The sequence below is a fragment of the Medicago truncatula genome, chromosome 4 (assembly GCF_003473485.1).
Source record: "Medicago truncatula cultivar Jemalong A17 chromosome 4, MtrunA17r5.0-ANR, whole genome shotgun sequence".
In the NCBI taxonomy this organism is placed as follows: domain Eukaryota; kingdom Viridiplantae; phylum Streptophyta; class Magnoliopsida; order Fabales; family Fabaceae; genus Medicago; species Medicago truncatula.
Genome location: NC_053045.1, coordinates 7,867,025 through 7,886,847, shown reverse-complemented (window position 1 = coordinate 7,886,847; position 19,823 = coordinate 7,867,025). Strand labels below are relative to the sequence as shown.

General features: G+C 33.6%; 3 protein-coding genes across 3 annotated transcripts; 2 read left to right on the top strand and 1 right to left on the bottom strand.

The window, feature by feature from the left end:
* Positions 1-257: 257 nt before the first annotated feature.
* On the top strand, positions 258-6,998 carry LOC11411594 (E3 ubiquitin-protein ligase PRT1). The gene is made up of 7 exons (XM_003604918.4): positions 258-431; positions 1,900-1,928; positions 2,016-2,195; positions 3,222-3,536; positions 3,638-3,841; positions 5,093-5,184; positions 6,300-6,998. Exons 1-7 carry the CDS (start codon positions 355-357, stop codon positions 6,540-6,542), a joined length of 1,140 nt encoding a protein of 379 aa, XP_003604966.2. The 5' UTR covers positions 258-354; the 3' UTR covers positions 6,543-6,998.
* A 5,521-nt stretch (positions 6,999-12,519) lies between these two features.
* Positions 12,520-15,929, top strand: LOC11414613 (BTB/POZ domain-containing protein At5g48800). Its single transcript, XM_003604919.4, has 4 exons — positions 12,520-12,833; positions 13,556-13,622; positions 13,750-14,916; positions 15,084-15,929. The coding sequence occupies exons 1-4, from the start codon at positions 12,748-12,750 to the stop codon at positions 15,615-15,617; spliced, it is 1,854 nt and encodes a 617-aa protein (XP_003604967.1). The 5' UTR covers positions 12,520-12,747; the 3' UTR covers positions 15,618-15,929.
* A 2,137-nt stretch (positions 15,930-18,066) lies between these two features.
* On the bottom strand, positions 18,067-19,635 carry LOC11411595 (dynamin-2B). The gene is made up of 7 exons (XM_024780395.1): positions 19,522-19,635; positions 19,389-19,439; positions 19,187-19,297; positions 18,836-18,869; positions 18,728-18,789; positions 18,499-18,614; positions 18,067-18,424 (listed from the first exon to the last, which is right to left on the bottom strand). The coding sequence occupies exons 1-7, from the start codon at positions 19,633-19,635 to the stop codon at positions 18,067-18,069; spliced, it is 846 nt and encodes a 281-aa protein (XP_024636163.1).
* Between the last annotated feature and the right edge of the window lie 188 nt (positions 19,636-19,823).

Below are 19,823 nucleotides of genomic sequence, written 5' to 3'. Positions count from 1 at the left end.
CATTCACTTTTAAGGATAAGAAAAAAAAAATATAAATTTTTAAATTTAGGGTGCATTTTGTACATAAATGCAAAACTTACAGTATTTACAAAAGGTGTTTACTAATAAAGAATTTGATAAAGGAGGTAAATTGATTAACGTTATGCAATTTGATAAGGTAATTAAAATTTTGTTAATTTAAGATAATTGACAAAACTTTTACTCATAAAAAAACCTATTCAACCTTTTAAATAGTAAACTAAGCTGAATCCAACCGCATTTTTTTTAATTTTTTTTATCATTTTGAGCAGTTCGATTGAAAACTAACACGAACATCCCACTTACATTCCGCTGCCGAATTTGGCTTCGCAGAAAATGGAAGAAGAAAACAACGTATTCAAAGATGAACAAGAACAAGAAATCAATGAATCCTTTGTTTGCTGCGTTTGCTTGTAAGTCTCCTTTGCTTTTACCTTCTTTCTTAATTTTGTTTTATTCAGTTTCATTTTAGTTCATGTTAAATATTTCAAATTTAGATTTCTGAAATTGAAATATTTAGCTTGAGAATGAATGTATTGCTGTATTGTCAATGTGATATATATTTTTTTTTCATTTATTGAAATTTATTTTAGGGTTATTAAGTGAGTGATCCTTATAAATATCAAGAATTTTGTATAAAATGCAGACGGAAAATTTTAGGGAAATGCTAATGAGTGCCCTCGGGACACTTTTTAAGAACTTTAGATAGTAAATTTTTATGGAAACTTGTGCATTTAATGCATCGGAAATTGGAACATTAGACTTTTTCAATGGATATTTTCTTAATTGGGAATCTTTCAAGAGTGACCTTAGGGCACTTGTTAGCATGATCCAAAATTTTATAAGACTAAAAATGCTAACAGAGAATTTTACTTGACTAAAAAGTGCGATGTTTTTTTGTGGGGACTAAAATCAAAATTCTGGATATTTATAGAGATCATTTATTTTGTAGAGACTACATTTCATCTAAAGTAAGAAACTCATTTTAGAGTGTAAAGTAAGAAATTAACTTTAGAGTGTAAAGTTAGTACTATCACCATTGATGAACTAATCAAACACTGACACGGATGCTAGACACGATGCTGATAGTGACGATGGTATTAATTTTAGAAAATAAATTAATTGAATATAATCACATGTATCAGTGATTCAGTGTCAAGTTAGCATGTGTATGTTTCTTGTTCACACACCCGACACACATTCCATCAGAAGTCTTGGTGCTACAAGGATCAAATGTGAATATTGCATGTGCATTGTAACAAATCTCCTTAGTTTATACTTAACTCATATTTGAGGAGCCAAATGCCTTTTTTGGGTCTTAGCCTTGCAGGTTCTAGAGAAAAGGGGTTCTGATAATACTTAGTTTGGTCAGGATGTAAGTAAAGTTTGTCGGAAGATTGTTTGAGACAGACATTTAACTTGTATCTTATTGCTTGATAGTGCAGTTGGATATTTAGATGACTGAATTATCTGGTCATTATGACTTGGTTTTCCTTCCATGACAAAGGTTGCATATTCACGAACTTTGAATTTCCGGTTAAAACATGTTTTTAGTTCCTATAAAATATTCACTAATCAAGTTTAGTATCTAGAAAAATTTCCATTGATGTTAACAAGACTTCCGATGGATGATTTTCTTTTTGTTCTCAAAATCACCAAATTGAGGACTAAACATCAATGGAAAATTTGCAGCGACTAAACTTGATAAGAGCGTACTTTATAAGGACCAAGAACATATTTAAATCTTTGACTTTTTATTATGTTGTCTATAGAATGGAGCTGATTTTTATCGTTGTGTAATTATGTTTGTTTAAGTTGATCTATAAACTTCCCATTGTGCTATAAACTTCGTTACTGAATGACGTAAATTTTATAATGCAGGGATCTGTTATACAAGCCCATTGTGCTATGTAAGACACAACATCGAGTTCTGAAAATAGTTCAAATAGCTTTAGTAATTTGCGATGAATTTTTATTATTTTCTCTTTTGTTTGTAGCTTGTGGCCACATATCATGTTTCTGGTGTGTCCATAAATCAATGAATGCATCACGCGAATCCCATTGTCCAACTTGTAGGCATCCATACTACCACTTTCCAACAATCTGTGAAATGTTTCACTTTTTGCTTCTTAAGACATATCCTGAAGCTTACAAGAGAAGGGAAAATCAGACTCTGGGTATGTTTCTCTTTTTAAGGGCTTATGCATGAACATAATGAAATATAAATTTGCAGCATGCCTCACATAGTTTCCTTCTGTAAAAGCATTTTGTCGCATTTCACTAGAAGGTTTAGCGAATGGACTGACTGTTTTTATGATAATAATTCTTTTAGAAAATTTACTGTCTATGTTGAGATATTGTTTAAGATTTGATAGATCTATTTTATTGTTTTTATTACTGTATTCTTTCCTTGCCTCCTGATTTAGCTGATTCTAATCCTTAAAGTTCAGGATTTGATTTTTTCAACCTTTTATTATATATTGTACAATTGTACATATATTCCATGCTCTAAGACATAGAATATTCATTATTGAGTTTTAATATGGTTCAATAGTTTTCTTGTCCTGAAGCCCTTGTTTTGGGTTCAGCCTTCGTCAAGGAGGTTGGCCCTTTCTTATTTGGTTATCGGGTGTCAAAAACCCCGTTATTTGGTTCAGAGGCTGCAACTGACCGTTCCCTTGAGTGTTGCCACCATAGTTTGCTGACTTTTACGTACATCTATCCAACAAGTTTCTTGCTGTCATGTGGGGTGCAAGATCCATCTTCTTGTCGTCTGTTGGGCGCACTGCTATGCTATTCAAATTTTGTTTACGTTCCTAGTTCTGTTGAGACCACTTTCAACTTCTGGGTGTCTTATTTGGGTTTGTTCCATGTTTTTTTTGTGTGATGTTGACTCCTTTTTTATGTAGATTGGTCTGAATATTCGAAGTGTGTGTGTGTGGATATAAGTGTCTGGTATTTTATTCTGAACAATTCCTGCCCCTGTTATATGTGTACCCTTAAGCCTCAGCTTCAGTATGTGATTGTCTTTTAATATTTTTCTAATTCTTGGAATTTCTTGCACACTCATTGGCAGTTTTATCGTCCCCTCCATTATGCCGCTTTCTAGTAAAATTGCAGTTATCATAAAAGACAACAATCCCTCTGTCTACTTTGTTTGTGAAATGTTTGACCAAAATTGCTAATTTAACCTTATGATTCAGAGGAAGAAAAGGAAACGGGTCACTCCTCCCCTCAAGTTATATGTGATCCTCCTGGGGATTCGCTTACCGGTACTACCATAAATCAGACGTCTAACTCAGGCAGCACATTATCTTTTGAAAGTATGGAGCAATCAGGGTCTGCAAATCATAAAGGAGACGAAGGCATCATTTTGGAATACTCTTCTGACAGGAAACATGGAACAATATTGCCTCAAAATGGGCACATTCAGCAACCAAAAATATTAGTTGCAGATTTAATGTGCCCAACGTGCAAGCAACTTCTCATTCATCCTGTTGCTCTTAATTGTGGTCATGGTAGGTGTTCTACTTTTTTCTCGTTTATAACATATTAAAGCTATCAATAGCAGAAAATCTCATTAACATGTTTTTATATCATTTTTGCGCATTCTCTACAGTATACTGTGAGACTTGTATCACCGACTTATCTCATGAGATGTTTAGATGTCAAGTTTGTCAAAGTCCACATCCCGAAGGATTTCCAAAAGTTTGTTTGGCTCTTGACCAGTATTTAGAAGAGCAATTTCCAGAAGAGTACACACAGAGAAGAGATGCAATTCAACTTGGTCAAATCAAAGTCCAACCTGAGACCACATCTTCTTGTATGTATCTTTGCCTACTAATTTTTTAATTTATATTTTGATATTCTGAAGCCTACTAGTCAAGTTATTGACGCAACTGTATATATGCATATATGCATGTATATGCATGAGAGGAACACAACGTTTGTTGTCATGTGACTGAAAGGTCACGGGTTCAAGCCCTGGAAACAGCCTCATGTGTAAAAAATAGGGTAAGGTTGTGTGCAATACACCAAATGGTGGGACCCTTTCCCGGACCCTGTGTATGCGGGAGCATTTGACTTCCCTTTTTTTTCCTCTAAGCATATGAGAGGAACCCGATGTGAGATAAACTGAAATGTATTCTTAATTGAAACCACAACTAATACAAAAGAGAAAACCCCGTAATCCCAGACAAAAGTTCCTCACCCAAAAACTTAAAGCCTCTTGTGCCCCATAACAGAACCCCAAAATATGTCCCACTCTACTCGTATTAAGCCTCCCTTGTAACAAACTGACCGCATCAACATTTCCCTCTGAATTTCCCCACTCATATTTTTGTCCGTTATCGTATCATTACGACATTTACTGATTTTAGCCTTGAGGACATAACAATAGGTAAACTGACTTGATAAAAAGTTTGTCAAAGTTGCGGGACTTAAGGTAAAAGGAGAGAATGGGCCAGTGATTACTGTAGTGCATGTGCTTGTTTGAATGACCGTCTGAGTTGTACAGAAGTGCTTCCTGTCACCAGCAACTATGGGCAATGGGCCAGTGTTTATAATAGTGCATGAGATTTCATTTAAATTCATTCGGATCTTAGTTTAAACATTAAATGGTCAATTTGGTATTGTTTTCGCTAAGAATGAGGGGTCCTGGTATAAGTTATATATGTAACAAGTTTAAGGTAAAGTACACTTTTCGAAAACAAGGTTAGTGTATATGATCCATATACTCCACCCTGAAGTGGAAGTAATGTAAACAAGGTAGTGGTGGTTGTATATTATATAATATGTGTGTTATGAATAGCTCATTTGTATACTACACATATATTGACTTGAGAGCTGTTTCATTTTCATCTTTCTCAATAGTTCCTATCGATTTCTCATTTCTCTTCTCAAGGTTGCTAATAGTTCTCATCATGCTATCTAAAGGTTTTAGTATCTAAAGGTTTTAGATTTATAAATATTAATTTCATTTTCTGTCAATTAACATTCTAACAAAAAGAAAGAAAATTGTAGAACAATTGACCGGTGATATGTTGGATGTTTCTTTGATATTGTTTGCTTTCAGGTTCATTATCTACCGACAACAGAGAAAGGATAGCTTGGGGTTCTAATCCTGAATTGTTGATTCACCCAGGAGTTGGTTGTGATTTTTGCGGGGTAAAACCTCTTTATCATAACATTTATTTTCTTTAATCATACATTTATTTTGTTTCGACTTTTTGTCTAATTATGGTTACTGGTCAGCGACAGTGGAAATCAGTGTATGGAATGTGAGTAGGAGGATTTATGCTTAGTCAAATCTTTGTTTTATAATAGAGTAAATTACACTCCCCTCCCTTGAAATAAGCTTGAATTGTACTCCCTTCCCCTCCTATGTTAAAATATACACTGAACTCCCTTGAGAAGTAAATATATAGAGTATATTACACTCACCTCCATAAGAGATTCTTGAATTACATTATGCTCCCTTAAAAATTAAATATGTACTACACTTTAATCCATTTTAACATAAATAAGTAGTTTTATGATAGCAATTAACTTTAAGCTGCCATTTTATGTCAAAAAAAGTTTAAGCCACCATTTAAGAAATCAATTTTCCTTTCTTAGAAATTTTTTAATATGTTTTGCATAAGAGGGGAGGGTATGTTTTAACATAATAGGGGAGGGTAGTGTAATTTAAGCATCCCTCAAGAGAGGGGAGTGTAATTTACTGTTCATAATACGTGGCTGCTTGTCTTCGTTGACTGTTACATATTTGACATAGGATTAATTTTTGCTCCAATAATCAATTTCAAGGAAGGGAGTTATACATAACCCTGCTCTGGCTCTTACATTTTAGTTTGCAATTACACTAGTAAATTGTAATACCTATATTCAATGTAGTTTGAGATGATCACTGTCATATAATTAATGCTTTTAGAGATACTTATCTCATAATGAATTTCAATAATATGAGGACAAACTTCGGCGCAATGGTGAGGTTGCGGCCTTGTGATCTTGTGACCTGGAGGTCATGAGTTGAAATCCTAAAATCAGTCTCTAGGGTTAAGGCTGCATATATCTACCCACCCCAGACTCCACCTGGTGTGAGCCTTGTGCATCAGGCCGTCCTTTTTAGTTGCTTTTTAAAGTATCTATACGGTGTCACTTGAAAGTTGCATTATGCTAAAATTCTGATGCATGATTCAGTTTTATTTGATATGATATTTCCTTGAATTCCATTTGTGCTCCCAGTTTTCCAATGTGTTGATGTTTTGAACTGGTTTGTACAGTTGTACCCAATAATTGGGGACAGATATAAATGTGTTGACTGTGAAGAGAGTATCGGCTTTGATCTTTGTGGTGATTGCTATAACAAACGTTCAAAGCGTCCGGGCCGATTTAATCAGAAGCACACCCTTGACCACACACTCATGCTTGTACAATATCGGAGGATGCTAATTAGCCGTGGACAAGATTCTTCAGATTTAATAGTTATACCGGATGATCCTGATTCCTCCTCTGATGAGGAATAAAACCAGAGTCACTCTGATGCCACAAAATCGCATTATCTTATGGCGGTACTCATATTTATGGATTTAATGGTTAATTACACGCTAGTGTGAGGACAGGATCCAATGCTTCATATTTCAATCAGATCGGTTATGTTGTGAATCCTCAAATCCACATGGTTTATCTGGTTTTCCTGATTTGTGCATATTGATTTTTTTTTTTTTTTTTTTTTCTATCACAGCTAAATCTGTCGTTTGGTTGTAGCAATTTGTGACTATTTTAGTATGAGTTAGATATAGGTTATTGTGTTGACTTAGGCCTTGACAATATAAGCATTACCTCTATTGACAAGGCAAGGTACATATTTCCAAGAGTTTTCCTGAATTTACAAAAAGCAAGTATGCTATAAAAACATTTTGGTGATGATATTATTCAACTTATGCATGAGAATGAAGTATGTTTGAACTCTTTCTAGCAAAGGCAGTGTATTACAATGATAACTTATTTATTTTCACGATTAAAAAGTGCATCTTATTTTGGCCTAAAAAAAGAGAAGCACAATATTTGGAAACACTCAATAGCAATCATTTTGTCCATGAAGCTATGAGTTATTTTTTACGAGCACGCTTTGTAGCATATGACAAAAGAAAGGGACCCCTCTTTTGTAAAGTAAGATGGTGTTGCACGAAGTAACAAGGTATGTTGTCAAATGCAAGTGTCAAATTATGAAGGCTGACATTGGTTTACAATGGCTTAAGTAAAAGAGAATATACCTATGAAGACATGTATACTGCTAAAAATTTGGTGTTAGTTCATGTCTCACTTTTGATACATTGATATCAATTCTTCCCTAATTTGCTCTTCCGAGATTGTCCTTGTCGCCCTATCCAAAAAGTGGTATCAAAACCGATAGTTTCGGTATGCTATGTGTAACATTTAGGAAGATTTTTTATTTTTGTTTTGAAGAAGCTAAACTAACTCAACTAAATTGGCACTGGGGAGAATTGAACCTGAGACCTCGACGCGGAGCACACTTTCAGATTCTAAATCAATACCACAGAGGCCAACCTAAGTGGGTATCGAGGAAGATGTTTGATATTAGAGACCGAGATAAATTCAAATAAAATAGAAATTAAATGAATATGATAAAGTTGAATTCTTTTCGGACCATTAATACAACAACTTCATAAAATATAGTCAAATTATAAGACGAAAAACAACATTCTAATTTATGACTTTAACTGTGATCCGGTAATAAAGAAGCTCTACATTGAATTGTTGACGAGTAGTTCGGACATACTTCTCAACTTTCCAATATCAAACTAGACCTGAAAACATCACCCCAGACATAGTGAGCACAAAAAGACTCGGTAACATAAACATAATATATATTGTGATGTTCTCAACCATGTCTGGTGTATTAGACATGGAGAAAATTCTCTCGTTGTTATTATTAAATAATAATTTCTTATACCTATTAAACATATTACAAAATAAATAATAATTTGCTATTGTAACATCCCATACGACTTTAAGCATTGCCGACTGACCCTACAAACCAACACGGGTCTTTTCAGCGTGTTTTGTCCTCACTCGCACGCTTACCGGAAAACTTCTCGGTAGGTCGCTCATCCAAAGATGGACATGACAACTCCAATTATACGGTGTTTGATTTGTAAAATTGTTTCTAGTACATGACAAAAACTGATATTTTAGTCTTTGATTAAACCATAACACAACTTTTTTTCACGCGTACAAATTATCTAAAATACAAAAATAGTTTTTTGTCCACCAAAATCATATAAGAAAAAATTATTCAATACCATACAAATTTGTCCTGTGATGTTCTGTCTTGTATTATGTTGTTATGTCTTGTAATGTTCTGTTAAATATATATTGTTTAGCACATCAAATGCACCCAAAGGAAATTAAGGAAGACTCATTGAGATCAACGAATTGGATAAAAGATGCATTTGACATGGCATTGTGGTATCTTTTGATTCATTGAAATAATACTTGGTTGTTGTTGTATAAAAGTCCTTCATCAATCATGTCTTTTGGGGTTCCATTTCATCTCTAGTTCCAAAAGGTTATGCCCCTTGCACAATTTATTAAGATACAATTTGAAGAAATATTTTTAATGATTACAAGATAATCTTAGCCATACACATGAAAATCAAGGATAATCATCTTAAACATCAACTTCCCCTCAAAAAATAAAAAATAAAAATGTTAAACATCTACCTCAATACTAGTTAGAAGCACTTCTAGCTCTACTTGAGATGAAACAACTATCAATGCGATTCACTTTTCACTCATTAATTTGAGCTTCAAAGTGTACTTTGTAAATGTTTACCTATGTATAAGGGGAAGATCAGCATATTCAAATCTATACAACTTTTTTTTTTGTTTATATTTAAGTATGAAGGGAAAATGTACATACGAAAGAAAATAAAAAGTTAAGGTATAGCTTCATGTAATCATATGAAATATCTAGTTACAAATGCAATTAAATCATATGAAATATCTAGTTAGAAATGCAATTACAAATGCACATGTCCATTACTCCATGGGATCTTGCCACCATACACATATTGTCATGTAATGTCCATCACTATATATGTCACACATGGCATGGTTCTTAACGACTTTGACTTGGACCCAACACTTTTTTTGTTCCTATCTATAAGAAAGGAATGGAATAGATAGTGGAAGATATCATATCAATTATATAACATTATTTGATACAGGATCATGAGTGACCCTACTTCATTAATTCTATGGTGTCCTACATAGCAGGTGTGGTGTGCAATCATAAATCATAATATTATCGAAAGTGGGCAGTTCTTTCTCCTTTTTGACCTTTATGTGTTTTTTCTTTCACGTGTAAAGGGATATTCATTTGAAATGGTTACTCTACTCCGACTTTATTTTTGGTTTCATACATGTTTTCTACGTATCCAGATCCTTTCCTTCACATTACAAAGGGAGTGATGAGAAAAAATAGGAAATTGAAGGGTACAAAAGAGAAGTAAAAAAAGAGATATATTAGAGATGAGAGAATAGGAAAATAAAGGGTAAAAATGTGATAAAAAAAAGAGATAGAGAGAGTAAATGAGAGAGCTTGAAGGAGAGGATTCGGATCTATTTTCTATACGTATCCGAATCCTCTCCTTCACATTACAAAGGGAGGATGAGAGAGAATAAGAAATTAAAAGGTAATAAAGAGATAAAAGAACAAATATATAAAGAGGATAAAGGGAACATGAAGGCGAGGATTCGGATCTATTTTTTACATGTGAGTTGATTTTGTTCGAGGTACGATCACTAAATATAAACATCTTTTTTAATCTCAAATAAAAATTACTTTGATTTTCCATGATATAAAAGATTGACATCTTCCATTAGACTCAATTTCAATCTATACTTCCACTTTATTTCGCAACTATAAACTATGAAAATTGTTCTTTTTACTTTTGATTTTGTTCATTCTTTTAATTCAGCGTGAGTTAATTCACGCTCGACATTTTTCAGCATAAGTTAACCCATGCTGACACTTTTAAGATTGGGAACCGGTTTGAAAAAAGATAAACTGATCTTAAAAGCACCGTCGTAAGTTAACTCATTGTAAAAAATACGAAACATGAGTTAAGGAAATTAGCAAAATCAAAAGTGAGAAGAGCAATTCACTAAGCTTTTCGTTTCTTTTTTTTTTTTTGGTCAGGTAAGCTTTTCGTTTCTTAGGCCAAGACAAAAATACCCTTTGGCCTAACATAAATTGATAATATTATGAAGAAAAAAAAAAAAACATTTTGAATGTTATCGAAACTTTGAAATTTTAAAATTAGTTTTCCTTTCCATTAGGTCCTCATCAATTCTCGTTTCTTTAAATAATAGATATAATAATGAATTTGGATTATGAAAACACAATTGTATATGAGAGTTTAAGAAAGAAAAAAAAAAAAAAGGGTTAGATCTTTTTTGGTGAATTAAAAAATGAGTTAGATTTGTTTTAATAAACAAGTTAAACTCAATTTTCACAATTCTTTTTTCGCTTAATAAGATTAAACCATTATTTTTTTCACTAGGGAAATTTATACTAGATTTCCAACAACTTTTTTTTTTTAAAAACAAATATTTTACTCTACTTTTTTTTTTAAAGAAAATATTTGACTCTACTTGTTTACGCGTACTCCTAAAGTATGGCAGCTATAATAACTAGGTCCCATGTAAGGTATAATTTGATTTATTTTATTTTTTTGAAAGATTGATATGTATAAAAAAAATGTAAAAGGTTCATCTCAACATTATCTTAAACAAAATTTCTATTAAATTGAAACCACTTCTTATATTTTGATTTTGAAGCCATTTATTCAATCATGTAAGAAATGAATTATTGTAGTATGTTTCTTATTTTTGGTAGAATTTGTATGTTTCTTTTTAAATATTATTAAAGTGTCATGTTGTCAAATTAAATAAGACAAATTTGCACAATAGAAAACTCACCGTTATCAAAGGAGTCCATAAATTCAGCACAAAAGTAATTTACATCTGTTTCTTGGTGACCGGACATTATCTTTATGTTTAAATTTTAAAATTCATAAGAAAAACTCCAATAAAAATATTCATTCCTGCTTAACAAAAAAAGCAGTATATATTCATAAGATAAAATGATTAAATTTGAAGTAATAGGGGACAGAAAGAGTAACATGACAAATTTGTCAAAACCTGCTTAACAACTTTTGTTCATGCTTTTCTTAGTTTCATTCCTTTTTCCTATGTAAAGTCACATTTTTGACCTTTTCTTCACATTTTTCCACTTTTTTGCGCCTCTTCAGCCGTTGAAACTGAAAGGGATAAGGAAAAAAAATGAAAAAACATGAAATGGAGAAATGTCATAGTGTGTCACTCACAAATTAAGACACTCTTTCTTCCATAAAACTAGAGAGTCATACTAGAATAAGAAAGAAAAAATACTCTTTATATTTTAAAAGAAATGGAAATTTTTGTTATTATATAGTTTATCCTTCACCACCAAAGACAATCGGTTAATGTTGCACAAAAATATTTATTATATATTGATATTATAGATAAGAATGTAACAAAATTTGAGATAAAAATAAAGTAATTAATTAATGCATTTAAAAATTTGAAAGTGCCACCCGTCCTCGTATTACTCTTGCTCCAACACACTTAATTGAAGAGTTTCGGTGAAATTCGGTATATTTGTGTTGGTATTATCGCACTTTTAATAAAGAGTTCATATACAAAAAATGATAAAGGAAAAATTTGAGAGTTGTATTTTCATATAAGAAAGTAGCACTAGTCTTTGTTTTAATTTCAAACAATTTTTAAGTATCGGTCAATTATATAGACACATTATACATTCTTTTTCCTTTTTTGTTGATAGACACACTATACATTTTTGTCTCATGTAAAAAATACTATACTACACCGTCACATGATTAAAACACACTACTACACTGTTACATTATTAAATTTGGTCACAATATAAATTTGGTCACAATAAAATGATTATATTAGCTCCTTAAGTTATGGTAACTCAATTACATTCTATCATAGATCATGAAACACGAACACTTCTCAGATTAGACGTGTTCCAGTGTCGAATATGTATCGTGTCGGACACCGATATTTATAATTACACTAAATTATATGAGTTCTTTTCAAATTATTAGTTGTGTAGGCGTGTCCGTGTCGTGTCTGGTGTCCGTCTCCGTACCTGTACTTCATAGATCCTTGGTCAATGTGTATGAAATCATATGTCTATTGTCGCGGTTAGCTGGGTCGACTTATATGAGTCATATTATCTCGAGAGATTAGTCTCCGACTTTATATGTTAGATCCTCTCTAGATTCATGGACAAAATAATTGTTATTGATTTCAAAAAAATTGGATAAAAGATGAAATAAAATGATATAACGTATAAAATAAGTATATGAAAAAACATGGTATGTCCCACAAGAGAGGTCCATTACTTTGGACAATTGCAATCTATGCATTAAGCACAACCTGTTCAATGAAAATGGCTAAAGAACTACCACAACAGCAACATCTTCAACTTGGTTACTGTCTCTTTCACCACTTCACTACTACTACTACTACCTTAAACTCACTACTATTACTTTCTTTACTTTTCTCTTTCCATTTACATTCTCCTGTTCTGTCTCACAACACAAGTTTCTGTGTTTTTTCTCACTCTCTAATATGGACCGTACTACTGACAAGCATCAGCAACAGCACCAACAGCAGTTGTCTTTGGCAAAGAATGTCAGGCAAAGATACAATGAATGGTTTGTTTCATGCTTTTCTCTTTCCACTTCAATGTTAAAGGGTTGTTTTAGTTTTTTTTTTTCTTTCTTTCTTGTTTGCTTCAAAGAAAAATTGTTACTTGAAGGTTGTGTTTTTGTTTGTGTTACTTTGTAGTTTGTGCATGTTTTTTGTGTAGCTTTTTTTTGTGTTTTAAGTTTTAACCAAGTGCTCGTGTTCAAGTGATTAACAAACTCTAGTTAAAGATGAATCGTCTTATTTGAATCCATACTAGAACTATCTTTGACCAGACTTTACTTGACTTTCGGTCAACTCTGAATTACTAGCGCTCTTTCTTCTGAAAACCGGAGGGTTAAGAACTGCAGCATTCTAATTACTATCATGTGTATATCTTCTCTCTTTCGGATAAAATTGACCGAGTCAACGTGTGGCCGTTGGTCAATATATAATCTTTGTGAGTTGTGATGTATTAAGCATTCAACATATGATCTTTCATGCATTCTCATATTTATGCTAATTAATTTTTCTTTTACTGAATATTGTTGTTGCTAGCTTTTTCTTTGGTTCTCTTCTGAAGTTGTTGCTGGAATGGAATGATCAAAGATCTGTTTCTAACTAATATTTTTATGTATCTCAATTATGGATCTTCTATGTTATCAATGAATTCTTCTACCTTGTGATTTTTGCTTTTGATGGCTTCTAAAATATCTTTTGAATGATTTATTTGTTCATGAACATTTTTCAGGATTTTTCGCGATGTACCTAGTGATATAACTATAGAAGTGTGTGGAGTAACATTTTCATTACATAAGGTAAGTACATACTTCAGTTAATTTGAGTGCATGTTTGAGATCGTGGTGAGTTTGACAGAATTACAGTGACATTGAGTCTTCACTTTCCCTCTATGATTGTTCTAACTGTTTTTATTTTGGCATGTAGTTTCCTCTCGTTTCTCGAAGTGGTAGAATTCGGAGGCTAGTTGCAGAACATAGAGATTCTGATATCTCAAGAGTTGAGTTTCTTAATCTACCAGGAGGTGCTGAATGCTTTGAATTGGCTGCAAAATTTTGTTATGGTATTAACTTTGAGATTACATCCTCAAATGTTGCACAGCTATGTTGTGTTTCCGATTACCTCGAAATGACCGATGATTTCTCAAAAGATAATCTCAGTTCGAGGGCCGAGGAATATCTAGATTGTATTGTCTGCAAGAATCTGGAAATGTGTGTTGGAGTCTTGCAACAATGTGAAAGCCTAATTCCTCTAGCCGATGAGCTGAAAATAGTTACTCGTTGCATCGACGCAATAGCATCGAAAACTTGTGCAGAACAAATAGCTTCTAGTTTCTCAAGATTAGAGTATAGCAGCTCAGGTAGGTTGCACATGAGCAGACAAGCCAAATGTGATGGTGATTGGTGGATAGAAGATATTTCGGTATTAAGAATCGACATGTATCAACGAGTCATAACAGCGATGAAGTGTCGTGGAGTTCGGCCAGAAAGTATCGGTGCTTCCCTTGTGAACTACGCAGAGAAAGAATTGACAAAGAAATCAAGTTTGTGGAATCAATCTAACCAGAATAAAACTGATTCAAATTCAACTTTGCATGAAAAGCTTGTGGTTGAGACTATTGTAAGCCTTTTGCCTGTTGAGAAACTTGTCGTTCCAATTAATTTCCTTTTCGGGCTGCTGCGAAGCGCGGTGATGCTTGATTGCGCAATTTCTTCTAGACTTGACTTGGAAAGAAGGATTGGATCACAGTTGGATCTATCCACACTCGATGATATTTTGATTCCATCTTTCAAGCATTCAGGTGATACCTTATTTGATGTTGACACAGTTCATAGACTTTTAGTAAACTTCTGTCAGCAGGAAGATAGTGATGACGATTTAGAAGATGGTTCTCTTTTTGAATCCGATAGCCCTCGCTCGCCCTCACAAACTTCGTTAGTTAAGGTGTCGAAATTAGTGGACAATTACCTTGCTGAAATTGCTCCTGATGCAAACTTGAAGCTTTCTAAGTTTTTGGTCATTGCAGAAACATTGCCAGCACATGCGCGCACCGTTCATGACGGTTTATATCGAGCCATCGATATTTATTTAAAAGTATGTTTTGTTTTGTCATATTTGGCTTCAAGATTTTGTGTACAATATTTTACAATCCTATCCAATCGATATTTACTCGTCGCTTTAGAAGAACCATACCCATGTTATAAATATGTCTAAGAAATTTTTGCAATTTATATTGATTCTTTCTGTAAATGCATTTTCAGGCTCATCAAGGGTTGTCGGATTTGGACAAGAAGAAACTATGCAAATTAATTGATTTTCAAAAGCTTACTCAAGAAGCCGGAGCACATGCTGCGCAAAACGAGCGCCTTCCTCTACAATCAATAGTGCAAGTTCTATATTTTGAACAACTAAAGCTAAGAAATTCATTGTCCACCACCGGGGACGATGACATCAAACCAATGCATGCGTCATGGCGCATAAGTAGCGGTGCACTAAGTGCGGCAATGTCTCCACGCGATAACTACGCATCACTAAGGCGCGAAAATCGTGAGCTGAAACTCGAGTTGGCCCGACTAAGAATGAGACTAAATGATCTAGAGAGGGAACATGTTTGCATGAAGAGGGATATGGCAAAGTCCGGATCACGTAAATTTATGAGTTCTTTTTCGAAAAAAATTAGTAAGCTTAGTCTCTTTGGACAACATAGCTCCTCTAGAGAAACAAGTTCTCCATCTAGGAATTCTCATAGAACAGATTCAAAGGTTATTGAGAGAACTTGTGCTAGCACTGAATAGGTAAATGTTTAGCTAGCTTCAATTTTTCTCTTGTTTTTATCCCTTAAGTGGACTCACTTGGTAATTGTAAGTTATGCTCATGGGGACATAATCACTTCATTTTTCCTTATCTTTGTTCCTTTTAGAAACCCATGTGTTAGAATATGTTCCGACCTCAAGTCTGCTTTGGGTCTTGCGTAAGCCTTTAAAGACGCCTCAATGGATAGAAGAGTGTCCGTGTTTAAAACTATCTTTATCCTCGATTTCCAAGCAAAGTAAGACTTTTTGGTGTATCAAAATAGTATATTTCTAGTAGACTTTTTGGTCATTGCAGCATTAGCTTTTTTTAACTATTGTGTATAAAATGTTGATATGAATGAATGTGTTGTCTAATATTTGAGAATGTTAACATGAATGTTGAATTTGTATAAGATAATTATAAGGGTGATATTCTTGTTTTGAAAGTTTCATCTGTATGTTGTTATTTTTGGCATTTTTTTTTTTATTTTTCAGAGAAATATATGAATAAGTTTTCTACATAAATGATTCTACTACTATTATTCAAAGTTTTCCAAAAAAAATAAAATCTGAGGAGTCTATCACTAAGTTTTTTTTTTCCAAGTAGTTTCGTGATTAAAAATGCACCTCCTAAAGATGAATAAGTAAGGCGTTTGAGGTTCGAACCCCGACATATAATGTATTGTCACTGTCAACTGGATTAAGTTCACGAGAACCACTTGATTTTTAATACATTTGTGCATATCAACTAAGCTAAGCTCACGAAGACATATATGACGGTATATAACGAAACAGCCGAAGTTTTATTCTTAATCTCTAATTAAAATCTTTTCTGGACCCATCATGGGATTAATCCTCAGAAGGTAAGTATTCTTTATTTGACGTGACTCTTTTCCCAAGATGACGTTGGTAAGAAAATATTCATTCTACTACTTGAGTTGTTTTGATTTTGAAAAATAAAAATAGGGATCTATGCTGCTCAAATTCATTATGAATTTTGAGTGGAAGAATGGCAACTAGGAATGAATGATGTTTAACATCAGAGAATTCTTTTCTGCGCGTGTTACCAGTAAAAGATTACCCGCATGCAAACTCAGACATGATGATTATGGTGTTCCAATCCTTTTTATTCTTAAGACGGAAAAACATGAGTAAACTTTCTTCTACTTTTTACTTTTTCACATTACAAACATATACTCCTTGTGAGTCTCCATTTTAAAAAGGTTGATGTGTCCGCATGGCGGTTTCTGAGATTTCAATGGCTTAGGGCGAACCTACAATTTGGATCTTAACTAATAAATATATATAAACATCAAATTTGATACAAAAAACTAAGCAATTTTTTTAGGGCCTAATATACCCTTAAATAAAATTTGGGGGCCCAAATTTTGTACTTATTTTTTAGGGCCTAGGACAGTCGCCCTCTTCGCCCTACCTCAGATACGACCCTGACTCTAAGTAGCAATTTATCCATTAATGATAACAATCCCTAATAAAGTAAGAATGTCAACCATCTTATTTGGCATCACCAAAGAAGGATAGTGCTCCTTTATGGCAACATTTGATTCCTCAGTCTCTAGCTCTAATGAATTATATTCTTCATGAGTCTTTTATCTTTTTTTCTTCATTTTTTCCCAATTTTGACGGACACATAAACATTTTTTAAAAGGAGAATCGTTGAAAAATGTAACAATACACACTATTATTGACATAAAATAATAATTTAAAAATAACAAAATTAAAAGGACTTATCCATAATAAACGTTAAACTTAAAAGAACTCCGAGATGCATTTAAAATATATTGTGTCTAATTTAATGGGAAGAAATTGAGGAGGGGTAAAATAAATATACATAGGCAATACTATTTTGTAATTCCAAATTCAATATATTTGAAAAGTGCAGGTAATTAAGCACAAGTGAGTTGACTTGTTTAGGTGCAATGCAAGTGCTCATAAAGGAGTCGTAACCCAACCACACAAATAACTTGATTCTTAAGAAGCAATGCTGGAGCTAGTAAAGCAATTATCTTGATTCTTTGCGAAAGGTTAGAAGTCCAAAACATTACACAACACAATTGAATAAGAATGAAAATGTATATGTTGTAGACTTATTTTAGATAAAACTATTATGTTAGATTATACATGACACTTAGTTCCCTTGTGGCAGTGGAGTTTTAAGAAGAGCTTATCCAGACTTATTTTAGACATAAGCACTTGCTAAGTGTTTCGAATAGCTTATAAAATAACTTATTATATAATTAGAAGTTGATTCTAGTATTTTACTTTACGAGCTCCTTAAGATATCATAAGTATTTCTAACTTATAGGTTAGGCGTCCTTCTTCAAAAAAACTTATAGGTTAGGTGTCTCCGTGAGCTTAACTCAGTTGATAAGGACAATACATAATATATGCAAGGTCCGGGGTTCGAACCCCGGACACCAACAAAAAAAACTTATAGGTTAGGCACCCGCAGCTTCATGCGATTTTGAATCTGTTGTGCCAGAGCATCCACCAAAGCCATCCTTCCAAGCTTACTTGGAGGGGCTCCTGTCAGTATGGACTTGAGGCTTTCACTCTCTGCTCTCCATGCAGTTTCAAAATAATTTTCAGAACCTGAAGATCTAGACTTTAGCGTCGTTGTTGTAACCGATTGACCAATTAGTGCAACCCAGGGGATATCTTGTGCTTTTGTCGGACCCTTATTCAGTAGAAGTGCTTCAACTGCAGCTATTGCTTTTTGGTCTGATGCAGCTTGATCAATTTTACTAATAACACCAACAATTCTTGTACCTATGAAAGGAAGAAAGGAACTGAGAAAATCCTCGAGATAAAATGTTCAAATGTTATACATAAAAGCATTTGTAACAAGAAAAATGTGAATTACCTTCTCCGTCTTTCCTTTGCCAATTTAAGGGCGCGAGAGGATTCGATTTCAAGTGCTTGAGCTGCTGGTACAATAACTACCAAAATGGCATCATTATGCTCCACATATTCACTAACCTATTACAAAGGTAAAAGGAAATATTACCAGAATTCCAAAACCATTCAGTGATGATAACATCGAAAAAATTGAGAATAAACTATAGGATAAGTAAATGAAGGACAACACTTACTGTTGATTTGTCCATGATGTGATGATCCAACCCAGGTAAATCAACCAACATGAGAGGTGGTGCTGGGAGGACAAGATGTAAAAAATATTGTTAGCAGAAATCAATTACCATGAAGCACCGACACCAAACATGACACTGACACCTGTAGTAATTAGAGGAAAATGACAAAATTGAATGTAATCACGTGTGTAGGTGCCGTGTAAGCCACGCCTTCAATCATAGATGTTGGTGCTTCAGAGATCACTTATCACTCATTCAAATACAGACCTGTACTCGTTTGTATCTTCAATATTATCTTATATCGAGGCTTGGCCGAGGAATTAGCCTTTACTAAACCAATCCTGAAACGAATGTCTTAAATCACCTGCACAAAACAAAACAAATCACAAAAATACATACACTATAAACCGAATCCATATCGCGAAAATGCACAGATCAGATTAAGTAATTTGCTGAAACTTGCTGAGATTTATCATCAATCTGCACTATAATCGATTTGCTACTCAACGACGTATCTCGTTGCAGATGAACCACAACTGGAGCTATCGTAGCTACATTTTCACCAGTAGGCTAATGAAATCAAACAAAATTTCACTGTCACTTTGACTTCATCTTTTGAAATTGAGATTCATCCATCATAGAAATTCAAAACCTAACTTACCAAAACTATATGTCCAATTAAACTGTTCAACTCCGCTGATTTACCAGAACCCTACGAAATTCAAATTAAAATCAAAATCAAAATTCAAATCAAAAACCGCAAAATTGAACAAAAATTGATTGTGGAGGCTTACGACATTGCCAAGAGCAACGACGTTGAGAAAAGTGGAAGGTCTTCTAGAATTGTTGGAAGTTTCATCGTGACGCAAGGAATCAGTGAGCTCCGATAACTCTTGGATTGCTGCCATGGAAGATCACAAAATCGATGGATCCAAAAACGGTTATAGAGAGAGAAAGCGTTGTAATGGGGATCGATCTTTGACCATTTCCTGTTTTCAATGAGAAGTCTTTTGGAGGTTTACAATTTTAAAGATGATGGCAAGTTATCCTATTAAAAGGCAAAGACTAATTCCAATAATAGCTTGTTGCACTATAC